The 25133-nt window shown below is 40.9% G+C and overlaps 1 protein-coding gene across 2 annotated transcripts; it reads right to left on the reverse strand.

Moving 5' to 3' along the window:
• Positions 1-818: 818 nt before the first annotated feature.
• Positions 819-24780, reverse strand: DHRS7C (dehydrogenase/reductase 7C). 2 transcript variants are annotated; one of them, XM_080609498.1, is made up of 7 exons: positions 24627-24780; positions 24008-24163; positions 14380-14492; positions 12862-13072; positions 7786-7878; positions 1532-1687; positions 819-1086 (listed from the first exon to the last, which is right to left on the reverse strand). In XM_080609498.1, exons 2-7 carry the CDS (start codon positions 24159-24161, stop codon positions 878-880), a joined length of 936 nt encoding a protein of 311 aa, XP_080465624.1. In that variant the 5' UTR covers positions 24162-24163; positions 24627-24780; the 3' UTR covers positions 819-877. The 2 variants fall into 2 exon arrangements, with proteins under 2 accessions (XP_080465624.1, XP_080465625.1); XM_080609499.1 differs by lacking the exon at positions 24627-24780 and having other exon boundaries at positions 24008-24253.
• Positions 24781-25133: the final 353 nt, after the last annotated feature.

A 25133-nucleotide genomic window follows, 5' to 3' on the forward strand; every position in this document is an offset into this window, starting at 1 on the left:
ATTTTGCATTATTTTTATGCCTCCTTTGCAAAATATTCAGTGGCATGTGTACAGCTGAAAAGCAAAATCTGTCTCTCAAATCGGGGCCCTAATGCCATCTTTTTTTTTTTTTTTTTTCCCCTTTTCTCCTCTGTCTCCCACATCTCCCTCATTCCCCAACCTTTTGTTCCTGTAAGGCCCCATCAGTCCTAGCACTGGCAGACTATTCTGATAAGTTGTTGCAGGTTCCCCAGGTTTTGCTCTGCCAGTTTAGATTGGGAATCACTTCTTAAAACAGTGATGAAGACGTTTTCCTCGCACTGGTGCAATGTATCTTCTCATATTCACTAAATCCAGAAGAGTGGAATTTCCATGGATGAATGGGTGACAATGGCAGGGAATCATTTAGTGAGACTCACTTACTCATGTGAGTGCCTTTAAGGGTGGCGAGGCACTGGAACAGCTTTCCCAGAGACTCTGTGGATGCCCCGTCTCTGGAAGTGTTTAAAGCCAGGTTAGATGGGACTTTGAGCACCCTGGTCTAGTGGAAGATGTATCCACCCGTGGCAGGCCGTTGAAATTTGATGACCTTTATGGTCCCTTCCAGCACAAACCATTCCATGATTCTATGATTCTATGATTCTATGATTCTATGATTCTTCATTGGCCCTTGTTGAAGCTGTGCTGGCAGTCTCAGAGCACCTCCTTGTCCTGCATGTGCTTTAACATTGCCTCCAGAATCATTAAGTGACCCATTAAGTGAATCATTAAGTGAAACATTGACTGGTTTATGGAAGCAGTCTCTTGCTCTACTCCACCCATAATAGTAACAGAACGTATTGACATTTGAAACATAAATTTTATTCAGGTCATAAGCAGGGACAAGAGATGAACAAAATCAAATGTCCTCTTCTGTCTTCATCTTTTCCCTAATCCCTGAGGCAACAATGGCAAAGAACAGCTCAGGGAAGAAGGTGCGAATGTAAACTGCTGCTCTGGGGATAGGGTTGGCCATAAGTACCTCCTGCTTCTTACTATTCACTGTGCGCAAGACTTCTTCTGCCACCTCCACTGGATGCACACCATATTCCACCTTTCTGAAAAAGACTGTAAGATAAAACAAAGAGGAATGACAGGCAGGCACACCTGAGGCAATGGTGGTGAAAGGATATACAGTTGGTGCATCAGTTAAGTTACTTAAGTTCCTATACACTTTCAATTTCTTCTCTTCCCCTCTTTCATATTTCCTGACCATACACTCTAAGATCTTCCGTAAGGGAATGAACAACTTGAGTGCAACTGAAGTGTTCCTTGGGATCATGCCCACCTCTACCTGTATGCACTGCTGTATTTCTTTTCTCACATGATGTTGTCCCTTTACGTGTTCCTCCTTTTTTTCACCATGCTCCTCTTCTCCAATCTCTCTTTTCTTTTGCTCCTCTAACCTGTATATCTTTTCTGTTATTTCCATTCTATTCCTTGTGCTCCCTTCTTCTTCCTGGGAAAAGCTTCCATACTGCCATATGGGCCTCTTTCAAAATCTGTTCCTTACGTTTCCAAATTGATGCCTCCCAATTGCCAGATACTGGTTGATGATGGTATGAATAGATGAATGTTGGATTCACAGTGCTGACAGAAATATCAAATTCTTCCATTTCAGCTCTAAGACAATCAAAAAAGCCTACAGCAGCATGTTTAGAAGCAGCATCTAAAAGAAAGAAAAGAAATATAAGGGTGTTTGGATGTATTGATATGAATATATGATAGTGTTCCATAAAGCATCGATGTTTAGAAAACTGATCAGGGAATGATTAGCCAAAAGACATAAGAGTGGTGAATGATTTCAGCCAGTGAAATTTTCATATGACATGTTGAAAGCAAATTATTTGTATAGGACAAATACGTCCAGTATATGTATGAGTCTCCCTATGCATATGAAAGAGTATGTGTCTGGTTCTCCCAGTTAGAAACATTAAGTTCTTGGTTCAAGAATAGTACCTCTATCATCTCTACAGTTTGAAACCGTCTTTGGTAGACAGACAGCTGAAACAGATGAGTCTCCACATCATATGATGCTGCTGTTTGTGACACATCAATAAAATACAGTGAGATACATAATCGTTCCTGGAATGCAGGTCTACTAGTGTTTCGCAAACAAATTAGGCCTTGGCTCTCCAGCAGGAATGACAGAGGTTTTTATTATCAAAGTTAATTTTAAAGTAAATGATTGCCATGGATTTTTTTCTCAGTTGCTGTTGGCCCCTTTTTATTGACAATGGTATTAAGTAAGGGTAATAGTCTATGAATCCTGACCAAAAACTACAACTTTGTGCTAAGAGCTGCAAAGCACTCATTCATCCTGTTTTTGACTTGGTTTGTGCTGGAAATCCATCTGTCCAGAATACAATCTAAAAAATGTCATGTGAGCTTCAGGAATGGCATGAAACTCCCTTCATTTGTTTTGAAATTCTACTTCTGTCAGTTCCATTTCATGCAAAATAGATATAGGTAGAGACATTGTAAAAAGTTTCTCTTTTAGATACTCATGATTTTATACATCTAGAGCATATCCTGAAACAATTGGCTGTTTCCTAGATGGAAACCATTTCACATGTTCCATCAATGTGTTGTTTCTTTTCTGAGCCGTTTTTGCAGTTCTTATACTTACTACTACACTACTTTTGTAATTGGTATATCAGGAAGACACTACCAAGCCTCGTAAAAACAGAAGACTACCACCCATTAGTATTCATGTACGAATGTAGAACAAAGCTGCAACAAGGAAACTCTGAAATATCAAAAGGGATTTAATGTCCCTTAGAAGGATGTTGAAGGGATCAAGTGTGCAGTTGGTGTTCTCTTTCCTCCCAGTTGGAGAACAGGATTGAGGAAGAAGGATTGAATGGATCAGGTGAATGACTGGCTGCATGTTTGGTGCCATGCTCAAGGTTTTCGGTTCTATGATATGAGGCACACTTTCGAGAGATGCGCATGTTGACACTGGATAGGGTTCACCTAACCAGGGGGTGCAAGAGTGTTCTGGGCAGCAAGCTGGCTGGACTTATTAACAGTTTTAAACCAAATTCAGCAGGGGAAGGGAATGTACTTCTGAGTGACAGAGAAGAACCTGGGAACACTGATACTTAAGGAAGCAGCAGGAAAATATCTGTGAATTGCCCCAGGGGAATTAGGAAGCGTTCCTCTGAAAAGGTGATGCAATTGATAGCCCAGCTGAAGTGCCTCTACACCAATGCATGCAGCACAGGAAAGAGAGAAGAGGGGTTGGAAACCACGGTGTAATTTGAAAACTATGATCTAAGTGCTATCAAGGAAACATGATGGGACAAATCACACAACTGGAACAGACCAATTGAGTGTTACAAGCCTTTCAGAAGAGACAGGCAGGGAAGGAGGGACGGGATGTTGCTCTCTATGTTAGGGAATGGATTGATTGCAAAGAGATGCCTCTGACAAACAGCTATGGACAGGTTGAGAGCTTGTGGGTTAAAACTAAGGGCCAAACACCTTGTGGTTGGGGTCTACTACAGGCCACCTGATCAAGAGGAGCCTGTTGATGAGGCCATCTTGCTTCAGCTACAAGAAGTGTCATGCTCACAGGCTTTCATCACAATGGGGGATTTCAACCTCCCGGATGCCTGCTGGGAAAGCTACATAGTAGGTTGTAAGCAATCCAGGAGACTCTTGGATTCAAGGGTAACTTCCTGGTCAAGGTATCAGACAATCCAATCAGAGGAGCAACGTTACTGGGCCTGGTGCCCACCAATGCAGATGAACTCATTAAAGAGGTTAAGATTGAGTCAGTCTGGGCTACAGTGACCACACCCTGGTTGAGTGGTGCTCCATGATCTTGCTGGGCACAGAGGTGAGACTGACCGGCCTGTAATTCCCCGCGTCTTCCTTTTTACACTTTTAAAAAACGTGGGTTATGTTTCCCCTATTCTAGTCAGTGGGAACTCCACTGGACTGACACGACTTCTCGAATTTGATGGATTGTAGCTTAGCAGCTACATCCACCAGTTCCCTCTGGACCCGTGGATGCATCTCATCAGGTCCCATGGACTTGTGCACCTTTAGGTTCCTTAGCTGGTCTCAAACCTCATCTTCTCCTACAGTGGGCAGTTCAGCATTCTTCCAGTCCCTGACTTTGCCTTCTGGGCCCTGGGCTATGTGGCTGGAGCTCCTGTTGGTGAAGACTGAGGCAAAAAGGTCATGGAGTACCTCAGCCTTCTCCATATCCTGGGTGACCAGATCTCCCGTTTCCTTCCGGAGAGGGCCCACAATTTCTCTAGCCTTCCTTTTATCGCTGACGTACCTATAGAAGCCTTTCTTCTTGCCCTTGATGTCTCTGGCCAAATTTAATTCTAAAAGGGCTTTGGCTTTCCTAACCTGACCCCTGGCTGCCCAGGCAATATCTCTGGATCCCTCCCAGGATATCTCTCCTTGCTTCCACCCTCTGTAGGCCTCCTTTTTCTGCTTGAGTTTGGTCAGGAGCTCCATGTTCATCCATTGACCTAGAGGGCGAAAGCTCCTTCTCATCTCTCCTGCCTGTCATAGAACCATAGAACCATAGAATCGTAGTATGACTTGTGTTGGAAGGGACCTTAAAGATCATCTAATTCCAATCCCTCTTTGTTGGGATGCATCTCTCCTGAGTTTGGAGAAGGTGGTCCTTGAATATTAACCAGACTTTTTGGGCTCCTCTTCCCTCCAGGACTTTGTGCCATGGTACTATATTGGGTTAATGTGGCAAGGTTTTTTTTTTTTTTTTTTTTTTTTGTGGGTGGGGTGGGGTTGGTGGTCTGTAGGAATGGCCTCTGTGAGAAGAGTTAGATAAGAGTCAGTTTCAGCTGGCTCCAAAGGGACCCACTGCTGGCCAGAGCCAAGCCAATAAGCAATGTTGGTTGTGCGGCTGTGAGAGAAAATTTAAGAAAAGTTAAAAACCTGCTGCAGAACAGCAGCTGGGAGAGTGAGGAGTGAGGAACAGCTCTGCAGACACCAAGGTCTGTGAAGAAGGAGGGGGGGGAGGAGGTGCTCCAGGCATCAGAGTAGAAGTTCCCCTGCAGGCTGTGGAGAGGATCATGGTGGAGCAGGCTGTCGCCCTGCAGCCCATGGTGTACCACGGTGGAGAAGATTTCCATGTTGCAGACCATGGAGGAGACCATAGTGGAGCAGGTGTATCTGGCCTGAAGGAGGCTGTAGCCTATGGAGAGCCCCTGCAGGAGCAGGCCCTGGGCGGGAGCTGCAGCCCATGGAGAGGAGACCATGCATGAGCAGGGGATCTGGGGGGAGCTGCCGCTCATGGGGGACCCATGTTGAAGCAGTTCTTGAAGAGCTGCTGCCTGTGGGAAGCCCAGGCAGGATCAGTTTGGGAAGGATGGCATCCCATGGGAGAGACCACATGCTGGAGCAGGGGAATAGAGTGACTATGAAGGAGTGGTGGAGATGAAACGTCATGGACTGACCCCAGCCCCCACTCCCTGTTCCCCTGCATTGCTTGGCAGGAGGATGTAGAAGAGTGTGGATGGGGGAAAGGTGGTTTTAAGTTTTTTTTTTTTTTTCCAGTTTCTCACTGCTCTAGCTTGTTAGTAATAGGTATCACATTAATCTCCCAGTCCTGAGTCTGTTTTCCGTGTGACGATAATTGTTGAGTAATCTCCCTGTCCTTATCTCAACCCTTGAGATCTTTTCATCATATTTTCTCCCCCTTTCCCTTTGAGGAGGGGGAGTGAGAAAGCAGTTGTGGTGGAGGTCAGCTGCTCAGCCAAGTAAAACCACCACACTAACATCAGGAATCACGGAATCATAGAATAATTTGAGTTCTACCTTCTTCTAGTTCAAAACCAGTATCTCTTTGTGCTATCGCTACACTCCCTGATAATGACTCTTTCCTCATCTTTCCTGTAGGTCCCCTTTAAACACTGGAACGCCGCTGACACATCTGTGTCCTTCTTGTGCCGTGGATCCTAGAGCTGAACACAGTACTCCAGATGGGGTCTTAGGAGAGCAGAGAAGAGGAGAATCACCTCCCTTGACCTGCTGGCCACACTTCTTTTGGTGCAGCCCAGGACACAGTTGACTTTCCAGGCTGCAATTGCACATTGCCAACTCATGCCGAGCTTCTCATCCACCAGCACCCCCAGGTCCTTTTTCTCATGTGCTGCTTTCAATTAATTCCCTACCCAGCCTGTATTTGTGCTTAGGATTGCCCCAACCCAAGTGCAGGACCCTTGTACTTGGGCTTGATCCTGCTGGATGGCATCCTCCAGCACCACACAGTCTGTTGTCATTGGCAAACTTTCTGAGGGTGCACTCAGTAATTCTGTGATCATAATTCCTTTGAGATGGAGGCACCAGAATTGCCCGCAATGTTCAATATGTGGGCGCTGTATAGATTTATACAAAGGCATTATGACAGGATTTTTTTTTTCTCTATTCTTTTTCTTACTGTTTCTGTCATTGTATTTTGCTTTCATGAATCCTAGCATGTGTCACAATCCCAAGGTCTTGTGGGACTTCTGTTTCAGTCTATCACCTGCTCTGACCTCATGTCTCAGTGAAAACTGTCTATTTACATCTATCTTATATTTTCTATCTTTGTATTTTATGAATGATAAGACTTTTCATCATAATTCAAGACAGCTTAGTTTCATTAAGACCTTTGAGTAAAACACCTTCCTGAAAATTTTATGGAAAGCCAAACAGAATACAATAAATACATCTCCTTTTAATCTCCTGTAGAGAACTCCAGTAAGTGCATGAGTCATGAGCTCTCTATACAAAGCAGTAGTTAATCTCCACCATTACGTTATATTTATACAGTTACTTTCTTCTTTACTGGTTTCTACTAAAATACCCAGTGCAGATATGTACTAGGTTTGGCTAGGATGGAGTTAACTCTCCCCACAGCAGACCATGTGGTGCTGTGCTTTGCACTTGCAGCTACAACGGTATTGATACTGCACCAACGTTTTGGCAACTGCTGAGCAAAGCTGGCACAGCATAAAGACTGTGTCTCCAACCCCCAACCTCACACCTAAAGACCAGTAAGCTGGGGGTGGGCAAGAAGTGGAGAAGGGACATTGCCAGGACAGCAGACCTAAACTGGTGAAAAGGTTATTCCACACTGTATGGCATCATGCTCAGCATAAAAGCTGAGGAAGGAGAAGAGGAAGGGAGGGACTCTCATTACGAAAGTGTTGGTTTTCTGAACAACCACTATATATATTGAGGCCCTGATTCCTAAAATGTGGCTGAACATCACTTGCTGATAGGAAGTACAGAAAAATTGTTTTCTCCTTTTCCTTCCATGTGGCCTTTGATTTTTTATTTTTTCCTTTCCTTTCATTTTTTTCCCTTCCCTCTCCTTTAAGTGAACTGTTTCTCATTTCAATCCATGAGCCTTTTTCAATCACATTTTCTCCCCCTATTCTTTTCAGGAGGGGAGTGAGAGAGTTGTGTGGTGGAACTTAGCCGCCTATCAGTGTGAAGCCACCACAAGATATTAGAACTACAGGTTCATTGTCCCCTGAATCCCTCCCAAGAACTTAAAAAACCTTGCTGTCACATTTGATACCTTCCTATCCTCAGGCATCTTAGGCAGAAATTAAGCTTCACAGTACTTTAACTGTTTCTTCTTGAGTTCCACTTCTTATTCTTACTGAATAAGGCTGCAAATTAACATTTTTAATAACTAAATATTCATGGAATATTCACAATTTATACATTAGAATTAATATTTTATAAATGTATATTTTTAAATTTATGTTATATGAATGTATAACTTACAAGCTGCACGAAATGGGATTCCTATTTTTCCTTGGATACTATTAATTAGAACAATTTGGCCAGTTCTTCTTGAGATCATATTGGGAAGAATGGCTGAAAAAATAAATAGAAAGAAAAAGGCAAGAAAGTAAAACAGCTCAATATATTTAGTGAAAAAAAAAGTGACAGCTGCATTAAGGATAGCAACATTTTAACGAATTATAGAATCATAGAACATCCTGAGTTGGAATGGCCCACAAGGATCCAACTCCTGACTCCACAGAGGGTCACCCAAAAATCAAACCAAAAAAATCAAATTTCTGAGTGTGTTGTCCAAATGCTTCTTAAACTCTGACAGTCTTGGTGCTGTGACCACTTCCTTGGGGAGCCTCTTTTGGTGTCTGACCACCTTCTCATTGAAGAACTTTTTTCCTAATACCCAGCCTGAACCTCCCCTGATGCAGTTTCATGCTGTTCCCTTGGGTCCTATCACTGGTCACAAGAGAGAAGAGATTGGTGCCTTCCCTCCACTCCTCCTTGTGAGGAAGCTGTGGGCCGCAGTGAGATCTCCCCTAAATTTCCTCTTCTCCAGGATGAGTGAACCAAATGACTTCAGCTGCTTCTCATACCTCTTTCCCTCTAGACCCTTCACCATTTTGTAGCCCCCTTTTGGATGCTCTCTGATAGTTTTATGTCCTTATATGGTGGTGCCCCAAACTGTATGCAGCTGGTGAGGTAAGGTCTCACCAGTGCAGAGTAGAACAGGACAATCACTTCCCTCGACCAGCTAGCAATGCTGGGTATGACGCATGGGTGGGTATGATGCATGATGAATATGATTGGCCTTTTTGGTTGTCAGGGCACACAGCTGACACAAATTTAATTTGCTGTTGACCAGAACTCCCAGATCCCTTTCCAGACCGCTGCTCTCCATCTTCTTTTCCCCTAATCTGTATATATATCCAGGGTTACCCTGTTCCATGTGCAGAATCTGACACTTAGTCTTGTTGATCTTCATGCAGTTGGTTATTGTCCAGACCTCTAACTTGTCAAGAACTCTTGGCAAGGCCCCTCTGTCTTCAAGTGAGTCGGTACTCCTCCTCATTTAATATCATCAGCAAACTTAGTATACTTTTGAGTCCTGCATGTTATGAATTTATGAAATGAATTTATGAATATATTAAAGAGAACTGGGCCCAAAATGGAGCTCTGGGGAAGCTCACTAGTGATTGGCTACCAGCCTGATGTAACCCTATTTACTATAACCCTTTGAGCCTGACCCATCAGTCAATTTTTCATTCGTCATATTATGTATTTGTCTAGCCATATGCTGGACATTTTGTCCAGAGGGATACTGTGAGAAACAGTACTGAAAGCCTTGCTGAAATCCCGAAAGCTTATGTCAAGTAGCTTCTCATGTTCAACTAGGTGAGTAACCTTGTCATAAAAGGAAAATAAGTTTGTAGCAGACCAATGTTATCTCTGATCCTCCTTTTGATATTAATGTATTTAATAAAGCCCTTTTTATTGTCCCCCACAGCAATGTCCAGCTTCAACTCTAATTGAGCTTTGGCTACATGAATTTTCTCCCTACAGTGGTGAACAACATCTCTGTAGTCCGCTCATGTTGCCCAAGCTCACTTCCATAGTCTTAGCCATACACTTCCTTTTACACCTAAGCTCTAGAAGAAGATCCCTGCTAAGTCAAACTGGCCTTTTGCCCTATCTGCTTGACTTAACAACATTTTGGAATTGCATGTTCCTGTGCTCTTAAGAGGTTGTATTTAAAAAGCGATCAGCACTGATGGGCCTCAACACCTTCAAAAGCTGTTTCCCAACGATCCTCACCAACTAGTTCCCTGAGCAGCCTTAAATCTGCTCTCCCAATATCCAGGGATGAGGTTTTGGTGGCAGTTTTCCTCTGTTACCAAAGATCCCTTCCTGCCTGTTGGTGAGAGGGAAGGGGATCCTTCATTTCTTGTGTTGTGGCTGGCTGACAATTGTGTCTCAGGGATGGTAGTGTATGATTCCAACAGTCATTTCCTTCTCTGACTCCCTGGTATTCCTCTGCCTGCTTACCTCCTCATAAAGCTCTATCACCACACTGAGCAGTTCTTCTATCTGGGCACAACTCCCACAGGTGTATTCACTGCTGTTGTCAGATACTGACAGAAAACTTGGACACACCCTGCAGCCTGAGACCTGGATGGCTGTGCATGTTGCCTTGGGAGCTCCGTCTGGATAGCTGTGTTGGTTACTATGGCTACAGAGGTCACAGAGGACATAGCTTTCTGCTAGTTGGATACTATGACTGAAGCTCTTTGCCAGCAGGTTACAACTGCCATTGAAAGTGGCAGAGTGACAGCACCCGCCCTGTATGCTTTCATGTGGAAATTGCCATGCAAACTACTGTGCCACACCCTGGGTGACACAACACGCCCTGTTTGCCTGTCCTTTTCTCGGTGATCCAGGTCACTGGCAATTACTAGGGCTGCCTTTTGTGGGAGTAGGGATGGCTGCCATTACTGCTGGCCCCCTCCCACATCTCATCAGCCACTCTTGCAAGAGCTGCCTGCATCTGTGCTCCCCTGTGGTTTTCCTGGCTCAGGAAACACATTGCAAACTTCTGTCCCTTGCTCTGCTGTGAAACAGACCTGCACCAGAACTGATTGCCTCAGTGAGTGATAAAGTTTTGAATGTAGGTTTGAATGAAGGTTTTCTCCATACTGCAATCACAAATATCACAAAATCTGGTAGCTGGAAATTGAAGATAGTCCTTGAAAGCATCCAGAAGAGGGCAACAAACCTGGTAAAAAGACTAGAAGATGTCTTATAAGGAGAGGCAGAGGACACTTGTTTTGTTTGCTCTGTAGAAAAGTCCAAGAGCTGACCTCTTTACTTTCTACAAGTTCCTGAGGAGAACAAGTGGAGGTGGAGGTGCTGGTCTCCTCCCTGATAACTGATGACAGGATGTGCAGGAATATCACAAAGCTGTGCCACAGCAGGTTCAGAGTAGGTATAAGGAAAAAATTCTTTACTGTGAAGGTGGTCAAGAATAATTTTGTTTTAATATTGTGGAACTGAAGCTACTGAGTTACTGTAAATGCTGTGGTACTAAGACAAGGAAGAAGGGCAAAGAGTTTGAAACCTTGTGGAATTTTAGACTTCCCAAGAAAAATCAGACTTCTCTGGAATGATAAACAACTCAAAAAAGGCAAAAATGCTTTAAATAACTTTTGACTGATCTTATTCGGGAGCAGTGAGGGCCAGCTGTCCTATATAGAAAGACAAAGTGGGAGCCAAAACCGACCCCAGGGTAGACTGTCATTGACAGAAAACAGTCCCATAGGACTGTGGTGGCCAGAGCTGGGTGCTCATAACACAGTCCATTGGCAGTCCCAGGCAAGACAAGCCATGAACTAGGTCTAAGGCTCATCCAGAAGGCAGACCACAGACAGGTATGTGTACAACAAATCCCAAGTAAGCACTGAAGGCCCAGGCCTCAGCTGAAATGAATATTCTGGGCTTATAGGCAGAGGGTGAGAGGAGGGCTTCAGGTGAGGTTTCTCAGGGCCATTAGAACTTATTGCTGTCAACAGGATTCCGTCTTGGCTTAAATTTTTGAGTTAAAGCTTCAACATATTTCATTATATGAGATTAAAAAATGGCTGGAGACAGAATCTCAGAGATTTTTTAATTCATAAGGAAGAGCTTTAATGGACAGAAAATACATTTTTCAATTGTTCTGGATTTAGCAAAATGAAAACCAAATCAAAACAAAAATTGAAGAAGAAATAGAAGGCAGTTTCAGCTCATTCCTAGTGCAAATCAGCATACAGGCTGGAAAAAAGCAGAAAAATACTCTTGGAAAGATTGAAAGCTGGTATCCTACTAAGCAGACAGTGGTCATGTAGTGTCTAAAATTCCTATTAGAAAGTCCACCTGAAATAACAGGGTGACTGAATGAGTTTTGTTAAAATAGTTAATGTAGTGGCTATGTTTGTGTATAAAAAGAGAGGAAAGGAAAATGTGTTGTCACATCATGAGTTAGAGAAGCAAGACAGATGCAGCTGAGACGAAGGTAAAGACAGGTACTGAAGAGCTGATGTACATTTTTCTATTGAACCTATTCCACATCTGATTCAAAAACAGAATACCTAAGGAAACAAGAATGGAATATGGAGTGGAATGGAATGGAATATGGAGTGGAATGGAATGGAATGGAATGGAATGGAATGGAATGGAATGGAATGGAATGGAATGGAATGGAATGGAATGGAATGGAATGGAATGGAATGGAATACCTAGGGAAACAAACAGAGCAGGAAGCCAATTGTTTCTTTAGTGTTTTCCCCAGTGCTGAGATCTCAGCAATACACTGAACAAGATTATTGAAATGATTTTTTGAAGGTCTTGGGACTACAAAGGATAGGAGTAAAAGATAAGGAAAAAAAACAGAAAAAAAAAAGGAAATGGACAAAGACATAATGGAAATGGACAAAGACATAATAACAAAGCTTTGTAGCTCTTCAGAGTGCCATGATGACATGTTAATATTTTAAGGACTTAATTCTGCACTTTTCAGGATCAAGCACTTGCTCAGTTCTAAGCATTTCAATACCTCCCCTGAAACAACAGAGAAGTTAAATACTGAAGTTATTTGTGTCTGGGCATAATTTGTTGAGGTCTGCTCCATTCACTGGGTGTCTTCTAGACTGAACTTGGAGTCTACATGCAGATTTAGGTACATTAATGTTTTTTATTTGTCAGCCTATCTGTATCCTTGCAAGCACTTTGAAAATAGTTGTCTTTGTAACAAAGGTAGCAAGCACATAACTAAAAGAATCACCATAAACAAAACATAATAAGTAGACATTAATATATACATATATATGTGTGTGTGACTTTCAAATGCCTGCTTATTTAGCACTCGGACAACATCTATTTCCAAGCTCAGGCAGTCTGATTTTGATCTCATCACCTCAATTTCAGTCCACTGATTTTCACAGATTTGTTCTGGATTATAGCGAAGCCAGTGACTTGGATCTCAAGCTTTAAGTAGTAACAGGAAAATTGTAAAAAAAAAAATTAAAATACCTTTGGTTAATGTTACAGGTCCAAAATAGTTGGCATCCATTATCTTTTTATCAAGTTCCAAAGAAATGCTCTGCACTGCTCCTTTTACCTTCATACTTGCATTGTTGATCAGTACATCCACACAGCCATAGCAATCCAGGATTTCCCTAGCTACATCTTGAATGCAGTCTATGTCTGAGATATCCAGAAGAATGAGCTTTGGTGTATAAGTCTAACAAAGAAAAGAATTATTTCAAGGATTCCTGTTATATAAAAATGTATTTCTATTTGCTTAAAAAGAAATTCTTAATAATTTACCACTATATCCAAAGAAAGTGCTTTTACCACTCTCATAAAAACCTTGATTTTTTTTCTTATTAACCCATTCTAGAAAGAGTGTAGCTCAGGAGTAAGTATTCATGTACTCTGATATTCAGATGTAGGTGCATAAAGTAGAACATCATGGGAAGGATAGGTTGGATTGATTCTATCCCACTGAGTTTTGTCTCTCTGTTTTGTAATCAGTGAAGGCACATAGGTACCCACTAGGGTGACTCCTAACACTTCAAATGATGATCTTTTCATAAGCAGCCCTCTGGAGAAATTTGCTGACCACAGAATCAATCTAGGATATAGTGCTTTGAAAGATGATTTACATTTACATGAAGGGATTGAATTTACAGGGGGAATGTAGACAGTAGGAATGGTTTGTTTAACTATACGATACCCAAACTGATACACTTGTATGATTGCTTGCAAAGATGACTTTTATGTAGCAAACAAGTGAAACTCACTGCAGAAAAAGGGCAAAATGCAAGTATCTCTTGGTCTGGTGACCAGGGACTATAGAATGTTTGATGTCTTCAGGAACACCTATGCCCAGGAATGAGTTAGGCATCTGTTGATCATGGAAGGAAAGCTTTTCCATGAACATCAATAAACACCTTCCAAAGAACTACCTTTGGCAGCATGGGCAGACTTTACAGGTCTCGCATGTCTACTTACATGGTGACCCAGTGGTAATGAGAAAAAGGAACTCTTAGTGTGCTCCCATAGCTTGCTAGCTGGGAATTCTCCCAGAGTAGTGGAGATTAAATTCAACCTTTAGACCCATCTCCCCTTTCTTGAGCACTCTTACTATGTGAAAAACTGTGGATGGTTTGTGCAATTAAATGAAGAATTTTGGATCTCTTACATTTGAATGAGGCAGATCCCTCTACCTAGCATTTCTAGTTGTCTGGTTTGGGGCAGGTCTTTGTTCAAAATGCAGGGCCGTTCATTAGCAATTATCTTGATTTGGGAGAGCATGATTTCTGACTTATTTTTGGCATCATGCTCTGAAGATCTTCAGAGGTGTTTAGTTCTGTTTCTCTCTCTGGAATCTGTTGGGTGTATTACGTGGACAATCAAAATCTTTATTAACAGTGATGCAAGCTTCATGTATACCTCATTTTAGCGTATTTAAAAGCACTTTATGTACCCGAAGAAGGTGTTTACCTCAACTTCTCAATTTTCAAAGCACAGTGAGGAAGCACTTACCATGCTGGGGTCTGCCACACTAATTAAAGCATCATACAAGGCTTCCAACTTCTCCCACGTCCTGCCACACAACACAAGCCTTGCTCCTCCTGCGTGAAACACCCGAGAACATTCTAGGGGAGAAATACATTCAGAAAAAATAACAATAATAGCAATTTGATAATGCTCATTTTAGTTGAAATGGGGTCCTGTTTTTGCTAATGATGCTGAATCATTTCTTTAAAATTCATGAATTTTGAGAGAATAAAAATATATATGAGAAAAAAAGAAAGTGCCAAATGGCAACAATGTATATGATTAATAAATTAAATGTAAGGAATATTTTTACTATGTTAAATTTATCACAATTAATGATATGACACATTGGTACTTTTTAATCATGGCATGTAATCAAAATAACAATGCGACAGTTAATGGATGAAGGGTCTAAGTTAGAAGAAAAATGTTTTAATTGTCTTTCTTCTTTAACTCTCTCCATCTAGAAACACACTTACTATAAAGAAAAATACATAAAAAATACATTTTTTAGAGTACAAACTCTTTTGTAAAACTTCATGTTGCCCACAGCAATATAAAGAAGATACCAACTAATCCCAGAATATAGCAAAGCTACTTCTGTATGCTATCTTCATGAAACTCATAGTTCCACGAAACATATCCACAACTTTGAGATAGAGTTATTATGCAGAGAAACTCACCAGCCACTGTCCCACAGATGAGATGAAACATCAGTTGGAGAGAGACCTTTCTTACACAGACCCTTCCTTTCATATGTGATCCATCCTATGACCTTCCCAGGAGCCAGTGGAGGTTATGGAGACCATCCTGAGCTACCTCTGGTTAACACAGACTCCCTCAAGCCTTCCTAAGAAGGCCACTGAGAAGTTTCTGGGTATGCTGGACTGGAACTGTTTTTTCTCCATACAGTCAGATATTCTGGATTAGGGATCCACCACTGTTCAAGTGAGATATAATTGTACTTTTCTTAAAGTGAGGATACAGAAGAACAGGCAGTCAGTATTATTATTTCTGCCACCTTGGCACTGGCTACAACACTGCAGCCAAGTCATTACTTTATGTCTTCATGGAGCTATGTGATTAACTCAATCCAGATTATGAAATACCACGCTGAAGCATTTTGACAGTTTCTGCCTCATCTGTTTTCTTCTCTAGGTGGTGGAGGAAGAATTATATTCCTCACTGCCCTGCCAGTTGCATGAGAGAAAAAACATTGACCACAGATATCTCATAGGCATCTTGTAGGGATACTATCTTGTAGGGAGCTACCTTGTTACTATAATATCTTGTAGTTAGCTGTCTCAAAGCAATTAGGAAGCGTTCCTCTGAAAAGGTGATGCAATTGATAGCCCAGCTGAAGTGCCTCTACACCAATGCATGCAGCACAGGAAAGAGAGAAGAGGGGTTGGAAACCACGGTGTAATTTGAAAACTATGATCTAAGTGCTATCAAGGAAACATGATGGGACAAATCACACAACTGGAACAGACCAATTGAGTGTTACAAGCCTTTCAGAAGAGACAGGCAGGGAAGGAGGGACGGGATGTTGCTCTCTATGTTAGGGAATGGATTGATTGCAAAGAGATGCCTCTGACAAACAGCTATGGACAGGTTGAGAGCTTGTGGGTTAAAACTAAGGGCCAAACACCTTGTGGTTGGGGTCTACTACAGGCCACCTGATCAAGAGGAGCCTGTTGATGAGGCCATCTTGCTTCAGCTACAAGAAGTGTCATGCTCACAGGCTTTCATCACAATGGGGGATTTCAACCTCCCGGATGCCTGCTGGGAAAGCTACATAGTAGGTTGTAAGCAATCCAGGAGACTCTTGGATTCAAGGGTAACTTCCTGGTCAAGGTATCAGACAATCCAATCAGAGGAGCAACGTTACTGGGCCTGGTGCCCACCAATGCAGATGAACTCATTAAAGAGGTTAAGATTGAGTCAGTCTGGGCTACAGTGACCACACCCTGGTTGAGTGGTGCTCCATGATCTTGCTGGGCACAGAGGTGAGACTGACCGGCCTGTAATTCCCCGCGTCTTCCTTTTTACACTTTTAAAAAACGTGGGTTATGTTTCCCCTATTCTAGTCAGTGGGAACTCCACTGGACTGACACGACTTCTCGAATTTGATGGATTGTAGCTTAGCAGCTACATCCACCAGTTCCCTCTGGACCCGTGGATGCATCTCATCAGGTCCCATGGACTTGTGCACCTTTAGGTTCCTTAGCTGGTCTCAAACCTCATCTTCTCCTACAGTGGGCAGTTCAGCATTCTTCCAGTCCCTGACTTTGCCTTCTGGGCCCTGGGCCATGTGGCTGGAGCTCCTGTTGGTGAAGACTGAGGCAAAAAGGTCATGGTTGAGTTTGTGATCTCAAGGAATATGGACGTGGCAAAGAGCAAAGTCAGGACCCTGAACTTCCAAAGAGTGAACTTTCAGGTATCTAAAGAACTAGTGGATGAGACACTGTTGGAACAGAGGAACTGACTAGAGCTGTCAGCTCTTTAAGGACATTTGTCTGAGAGAGCGATAGCTCTCCATCCCTGTGTGTAACACATCAGGCAGGAAAGGGAGGAAGGAGTGGCTGAGCAAGGACCTGCTAGTCAAATTGAGGTGGAAGAAGGAAATACGCTGGCAATAGAAGCAGGGACATGTTGCCTGGGAAGAGTACAAGGGATGCCGTCTGCATGTGCAAGGATGGGACCAGGAAAGCCAAGGCATGGATGGATCTGAGCTTGGCAAGAGATAAAGAAAGGCCAAGGAGAGTGTACTTCCTCTGATAAACGAGAAGGTAGAACTGGTAACAACAGACATAGAGAAGGCTGTGGTACTCAACAACTTTGCCTCAGTGTTCACTGTCAGTCAGACTTCCCACCACTCTCATGTCCCTGTACCTCCAGGCAGGGGCTGAGGGAGCAAAGTCCCCTCCCACTGTAAGCAAAGAGCAAGTACGAGACCACCTGATGAAAGAGAACAGGTACAAGCCTATTGGGCCTGAGGACATGCATCCCAGCGTTCTGAGGGAACTGGCTGCTGTAGTTGATAAGCCACTCTCCGTCATATCTGAAAAGTCATGGAAGTCAGGTTAAGTCTCTGGTGACTAGAACAAGAGAAACATCACTCCCATTTCTAAAAAGGGCAGAAAGGAGGACCTGAGGAACTACAGACCAGAAGAGTAGGTTTCCTGGAGAATCTGTGAATGGCCCATCCCCAAAATGTTTCAGCATGCAGCATGGGAAAGAATGTTTAATGTTTATCCTGGGCAAGATGCTATCAGTATCCATGCTTGAGCAGTTCTGTTGGCACAGTTGACCTCCAGGTGTCCCTGTCAACCTAAACTGTTATCTGATTCTGTGAAACTTTCAAGTGTGCTATGATTCTTCGAGATGCCCAAACTCAGCTGGAGCACTCTAAATTGTGCCTCTGTAAACAAAAGTACTGAAATATAGCCAACCAGAGAAAATTCATGTTAATATTATCTTAAAATAAGCACTAAAATTTTAAAAATCTTAAAAATATTGAGAGAAAGAGAAAGAAGAGGTTTCCCAGAGAAGCTGTGAATGGCCCATTCCCAAAATATTAAAGGGCAGTTTGGATGGGGCTTTGTGCAACTTGGTGTAGTGAAAGGTGTCCCTGCCTATGCCAGGGGGCAGGTTGGAATTAGATGATCTTTAAGGCCCCTTCCAGTCCAAACCAGTCTAAGATTCTATGATTCTTCTAGCCTCTGCAATGGCTTATTCTAAAAAATGCTACAGTAATTTACAAATAAATAATATACTTATCTTCCCACACAAGCATTTGTTTAGGGGCCCACTACAGTCTTTATTTTTATTTTTATTTTTATTTTTATTTTTATTTTTATTTTTATTTTTATTTTTATTTTTATTTTTATTTTTATTTTTATTTTTATTTTTATTTTTATTTTTATTTTTATTTTTATTTTTATTTTTAAGAAGGCAGGTATACATATAAAATAATGTAATTCTCCTCCCTTCCCCACAAACAAACTAACAAACAAACAGCATACCATTTCTAGTGCACATATGTGCTTTTCCAGACTGTTCAAGTAATGGTAAATGACATTTCAAAGTCAGTAACAGAAACCACCAAACCCAGAAACTAACAAAAAAATCCCAAGGTGATAATAATCTTATAAATGGAAATAAAGGTAATAAAGTTATAAGAGCTAATAAATGATAAGCGGTAATAATCTAACATCTGCTGGCCCAGTTAAGAGAACTCTGTCCAGGTCTTCTGCCACAGCTTCCAAATAAGCTGTGGGTGAGGAACACTGACATCAAGAGAAGAGAAGGCTCTGGGGAGACCTCATTGCAGCCTTCCAGTACTTGAAGGGAGCGCATAAACAGGAGGGGGAATGCCTGTTTACATGTGTTGGTAGTGATAGGACAAGGGGGAATGGTTTTAAACTAAGACAGGGGAGATTTAGGTTAGAAATTAGGAGAAAATTTTTCACTCAGAGGGTGGTGAGGCACTGGAACAGGTTGCCCAGAGAGGTTGTGGATGCCCCATCCCTGGAGGCATTCAAGGCCAGGCTGGATGTGGCTCTGGGCAGCCTGCTCTAGTGGTTGAGAACCCTGCCCAGAGCAGGGGGGTTAAAACTACATGATCTTTAAGGTCCTTTTCAACCCAGGCCATTCTGTGATCAAGAAGTCACAGAAGTAAACCCACTGGCTTAGAAAGAGAACAACAGACCCTGCTGCACATTGAAAAGCCAAGTTCAACATCAAGTGATTTCATCAAGTTTTTTCCTGTTTCCCTTTATATACAGCACACAGGGTTGTTTCACATGTAACCTACCAGTCTTGCTCACAGATAAAATCAGAGCTAGTCTGGGGAATTTCAATCTCTTGCTCCTCCTCAACTATCATAAAGATAATAGTCAAGTGAAGAATTATCCTCATGGCACATCCATTTCCTCCTGAAGACTCAGTTTTCAAGTTTGTCCCTTAAAGTCAGGCACAGCCACTCTAACAGTTACCTACCCAGGCATACCCCCATGCTCACAACTGCACAGGGACATCTCTAGCCAGGGAGGGACCTTAAGTAACACAGTTTCCATCCCTTTTTCTTTTTCAAGAAGTCCAGGCACATTCAGTAGTATTAGCTGAGCATGCTGCATTTTGTTCAGTATTGTTCTTGTTGAGCCTCCTAGGCATGCGTCTTCTCACATCCAATTGATTCTCAGTACATACACAAACCTCTTTAAAAATAAAGCCACAGTATTTATGAACTGCGTCCTATGTATCTGTACATATAATCTCAGTCCATAAACACGTCTTAGTTTTGGCTGAGATAGGGTTAATTTTCTTCCTAGCAGCTGGTATGGTGCTATGGTTTGGGTTTAGGTTGAAAATAACATTTAGAACACACCGATGTTTTAGTTGTTGCTGAACAGTGCTTACACCAAATCAAGGACTCTTCTGCTTCTCCTGCTGCTTTGCTAGTGAGTAGGCTGGACGTGCATGAGAAGCTTAGAGGGGACACAGCCAGGACCCAAACTGGCCAAAAGGGTATCTCTTGCCACATGACATCATGCTGAACAATAGAACTGGAGGGGGTTGGCTGCGTGGACTGCCATTAATTGGGGAATGTCTGGGATTTGGTTGGGTGGCGGTGACCAATTGCATTGTGCACCACTTGAGTTTTTTAATTCTTCTTTTTTCCTTTTCCTTTTCCTTTTCCTTTTCCTGTTCCTGTTCCTTTTCCTTTTCCTGTTCCTGTTCCTTTTCCTGTTCCTTTTCCTGTTCCCGTTCCTTTTCCCGTTCCTTTTCCTTTTCCTTTTCCTTTTCCTTTTCCTTTTCCTTTTCCTTTTCCTTTTCCTTTTCCTTTTCCTTTTCCTTTTCCTTTTCCTTTTCCTTTTCCTTTTCCTTTTCCTTTTCCTTTTCCTTTTCTCTTTTTCTTTTTCTTTTTCTTTTTCCTTTTCTTTTTCTTTTTCTTTTTCTTTTTCTTTTACTTGTCCTTGTCCTTGTCCTTGTCCTTGTCCTTGTCCTTGTCCTTGTCCTTGTCCTTTTCCTTTTCCTTTTCCTTTTCCTTTTCCTTTTCTTTTTCTCTTTTTCTTTTTCTTTTTCTTTTTCTTTTTCTTTTTCTTTTTCTTTTTCTTTTTCTTTTTCTTTTTCTTTTTCTTTTTCTTTTTCTTTTTCTTTTTCTTTTTCTTTTTCTTTTTCTTTTTCTCTTTCTCTTTCTCTTTCTCTTTCTCTTTCTCTTTCTCTTTCTCTTTCTCTTTTTCTTTTTCTTTTTCTTTTTCTTTTTCTTTTTCTTTTTCTTTTTCTTTTTCTTTTTCTTTTTCTTTTTCTTTTTCTTTTTCTTTTTCTTTTTCTTTTTCTTTTTCTTTTTCTTTTTCTTTTTCTTTTTCTTTTTCTTTTTCTTCTTCTTTTTCTTCTTCTTTTTCTTCTTCTTCTTCTTTTTCTTCTTCTTTTTCTTCTTCTTTTTCTTCTTCTTTTTCTTCTTCTTTTTCTTCTTCTTTTTCTTCTTCTTCTTCTTCTTTCTTTCTTCTTTCTTCTTTCTTCTTCTTCTTCTTCTTCTTCTTCTTCTTTCTTCTTCTTCTTCTTCTTCTTTTTTTTCTTTTTTCTTTTTCCTTTTTTCTTTTTCTTTTTCTTTTTCTCTTTCTCTTTCTCTTTCTCTTTCTCTTTTTCTTTTTCTTTTTCTTTTTCTTTTTCTTTTTCTTTTTCTTTTTTCTTTTTCTTTTTCTTTTTCTTTTTCTTTTTCTTTTTCTTTTTCTTTTTCTTTTTCTTTTTCTTTTTCTTTTTCTTTTTCTTTTTCTTTTTCTTTTTCTTTTTTCTTTTTCTTTTTCTTTTTCTTCTTTCTTTTTCTTTTTCTTTTTCTTTTTCTTTTTCTTTTTTCTTTTTCTTTTTCTTTTTCTTTTTCTTTTTCTTTTTCTTTTTCTTTTTCTTTTTCTTTTTCTTTTTCTTTTTCTTTTTCTTTTTCTTTTTCTTTTTCTTTTTCTTTTTCTTTTTCTTTTTCTTTCTTTTTCTTTTTCTTTTTCTTTTTCTTTTTCTTTTTCTTTTTCTTTTTCTTTTTCTTTTTCTTTTCCCTTTAAACTGCCTTTATCTTGCATTTTTACCTTTTTTTGATTCTCTCCCCCATCCCACTGGGGGAAAGGAGTGAGTGAACAGCTGTGTGGTGTTTAGATGTGTGCCAAGTTGAACCACAGCAAAGCATAACAATTTGTATAGACTGCTAGAATTGTAAATGTTCAATGGTATTTAGGCATAAATGAAGTAGAAGAGACGAAAGACATCATAAGTGGGTTCTCATTTGAGAAAAATATCTAGTAAAATAAATCAGTTTTCAGTTATTTATTACAAAACACAACTTTCTTCCTTTCGCAACAGTTGTATCTTTCTGCAGAAATGAAGCAGAACCTGCTGATTTCAGTATTAGCCAAATTTTATTCGAAGATGTGGAATACCACAGTTTAAAGCAAATTCATTCACTCTGAGTAGAAACAGGTGAGAACACCATTCCTTTCCTACCATTTAGAAGGTTAGTAAGCAGTGTTAAACTGAACTTGAGCCCCTCACCTTCTTTATTACCTAGTAATTTAATTTAAATATCCACATATATCATTTCTGTTGCAGATTTCACAGAATCACAGAATCACAGAATCATCTAGGTTGGAAGAGACCTCCAAGATCACCCAGTCCAACCTCTGACCTAACACTAACAAGTCCTCCACTAAACCATATCACTAAGGGCTACATCTAAATGTCTTTTAAAGACCTCCAGGGATGGTGACTCAACCACTTCCCTGGGCAGCCCATTCCAAAGCCTAACAACCCTTTCAGTAAAGAATTTCTTCCTAATATCCAACCTAAACCTCCTCTGGCACAACTTTAGCCCATTCCCCCTTGTCCTGTCACCAGGCACATGGGAGAATAGACCAGTCCCCACCTCGCTACAGCCTCCTTTAAGGTACCTATAGAGTGCGATAAGGTCGCCCCTGAACCTCCTCTTCTCCAGGCTGAACAACCCCAGCTCCCTCAGCCCCTCCTCATCAGACTTGTTCTCCAGACCTTTCACCAGCTTCGTTGCCCTTCTCTGGATTTGCTCGAGCACCTTGATGTCCTTCTTGTAGTGAGGGGCTCAAAACTGAACACAGTACTCGAGGTGCAGCCTCACCAGAGCCGAGTACAGGGGGACAATCACTTCCCTAGTCCTGCTGGCCACACTGTTTCTTATACAAGCCAGGATGCTGTTGGCCTTCTTGGCCACCTGAGCACACTGCTGGCTCATATTCAGCCAATTTTTTGTGTGACCAGGAAGTTTCTGCATCCTTTTTCTGCTAATAGTAATTGTATCTGCTTTGGAAGATTTAACCGTTATTAAATGAAAAAAAAAAAAAAAAAGACCAAACCCCCCAAAATACCTATGGTTTCCTTTTGATCTCTGAAAGTGAGGCTGCCAGTTTATGATAAAACTAGCAGACAATTGGAAACAGTTCATATATTACACTGCCAAGGAACCATCCAGCCTCTGCCTCACACCTTTCACCCAGAGACTCATATGCTGGCCATAAGTCTAAATTGTGCCTCTCTAAACAAAAATACTTAAATATAACCAACCAGATAAAATGTATGCTAATATTATCTTTAACTGAAACTGTAGTTTTCAGGAAAGGGGAAAGGCTAGGTGGTATGTTGAGGTCCAACTTTATCTCATGCCTTGTCTCAACAGGCCCTGATGAACACCACTCCTTATTAGCATAGTTTATATTTCTGTCACAGGTCACTGTTCTGCTTGCCTAAGAATAATTATGCAGGAGCATGCCTTTCCAACAACTCTTCCCTGCTTGGGAATGTAAGTTCTCTGGCATACTTAGAAAAGGCCAAAATGTAACCCCAAGCTATGTTTGACTTAGGACGTACTTGCATCTACTGCCCTTCAAGTAAAGTCTGCAGCAGAACTGTGCATAAGCAATGTATGACCCAGTGCTTTTAATCTCATAGGACTGTGTAAGAAGGAAATACAGACCAGGAAGAAACAGTAAGTGACTGCTCACTTGGTCAACCCATTTATATAAACATATATTATGACATACCCTTTTCTTCCTTTCAGTGAACCCACCATTCACACATAGTCAGACATCCCAGTTGGAGGTACTGAAGAATATCAAGCGAAGAGGAGTAACATAGGTTATAGAGGGGTAAAGTGATATGAATAGGGAGAGAGGGCTGAGCACTTCCGTATACAAGTGGAAGGGAGCAGGTAGTCTAGAAGCTTTTAAGGGCTGAAAAGGAACATGTAACAGAGTAATATGACACCTGTTTATACTGATCGCTGCTACCCTGCAGTGGCAACCTATGACATAAGACCTCAGAGAAGCAACATGCTAAAAATAGCACTCAGTGTGCTTATAAAACCTTTTATTCTATTGAATTAAATAAACATAAAGCTCTGCAGTTCCTAAAAGTCCAACAGCAGTTCCTGTGGCTGAGACTAAAAATGTACATTTAAAAATGATAGGCTTTATTTATAATCATATTTCCTAACTTCTGCAGCCAGCTCAAGGTAATGAATGCACATGAAATCTTGTAGAAGAGGATCTCTGCCCATTTGTGTTCTCTGACACTGAGAAGAACAGAGACAACTCACCATTGCCTAGTCGAGAGATGGCATCTGTGATCACCACCACCTTGTTTTGTACTGCTGACCGGGACAGTAGCCATATGACTGACTGGTAAATATAAATAATTCCACTGATCCCTAGAATAACCAATGGTAGGGCAAGTACAGCAAGAATACCCATATCTGTGGAAAACAAGAGTACATATGAAAGTAACAGTAATTATAATGTGCATTCATTATTTTTCAAATTATTCTTCTCTACAAAAGCAATTATTTTTATGTATAGAATAGCCAGAAATCACAACATGCTAAAGGCTTGAAGCAGTAGGAAGCTTGTTTTCCAATCAGCAGTTTCTTATTAAGCTATTTTAATAAGTTCTTTTTTATTATTATTCGTTTTACTCATTGCATTTTCTAAACAAATATAGTTTTCTTTTATTCAAAATGACTCTCTGTTGGCAAAAACATAACAAAATTTTAGTACAAATATTGCCCTTAGGCAAAACATAGTATAAAATATAACACTAAGCTTTTAATTATGTTTCTATTGTGGGAAAACAAATAAAAAGCTTTTTATCCTAATTTCGGGTAAAATACATAATATAAATGTTTTCTGTTTTAAAAGATATAGAAAAAAATCACTTACTATGGCAGGTAGAATCCTGGTATGGATAAAGTTTTCTTTTGAACAAAATTTTGTATTACAAGCTTAATTAAAGTCCTTCAGCATTTTTATAGAAGATCGCATATGTTGAGGCTGCTTGCCCTCTATGAGAATGGCTATGTATAGGCTACAGCTGTGACAGACGGTCTTCAAAAGTAAATATAGCATCTACAGTGTGATTCACATGCCTGACCTATTAGCTAATAGGCTGGACAGTCATGTAAAAGTTTTTAGTACAATATCAGTTCAACTGTACAATGAAGCATTTATCTTTCTGTCTTCCCGTGGGTTGCAGTTGTTCATAGGAGTTGTACACAGGAAACTGAGCCTATCTCAGTCTCTTGTCACTGGCCTTCAACTAACTTTTCAACTAACTTTATACGGAAAAACATTTGTATAAACTCCATGATAACAATATGCCAAAAAAAAAAAAAAAAAGAAAAAAAAAAGTGCCATGAAGAATTTGTGATTTGAAGTAATCACTGTTCC

Source organism: Anser brachyrhynchus (assembly GCF_964034855.1).
Source record: "Anser brachyrhynchus genome assembly, contig: SCAFFOLD_175, whole genome shotgun sequence".
In the NCBI taxonomy this organism is placed as follows: domain Eukaryota; kingdom Metazoa; phylum Chordata; class Aves; order Anseriformes; family Anatidae; genus Anser; species Anser brachyrhynchus.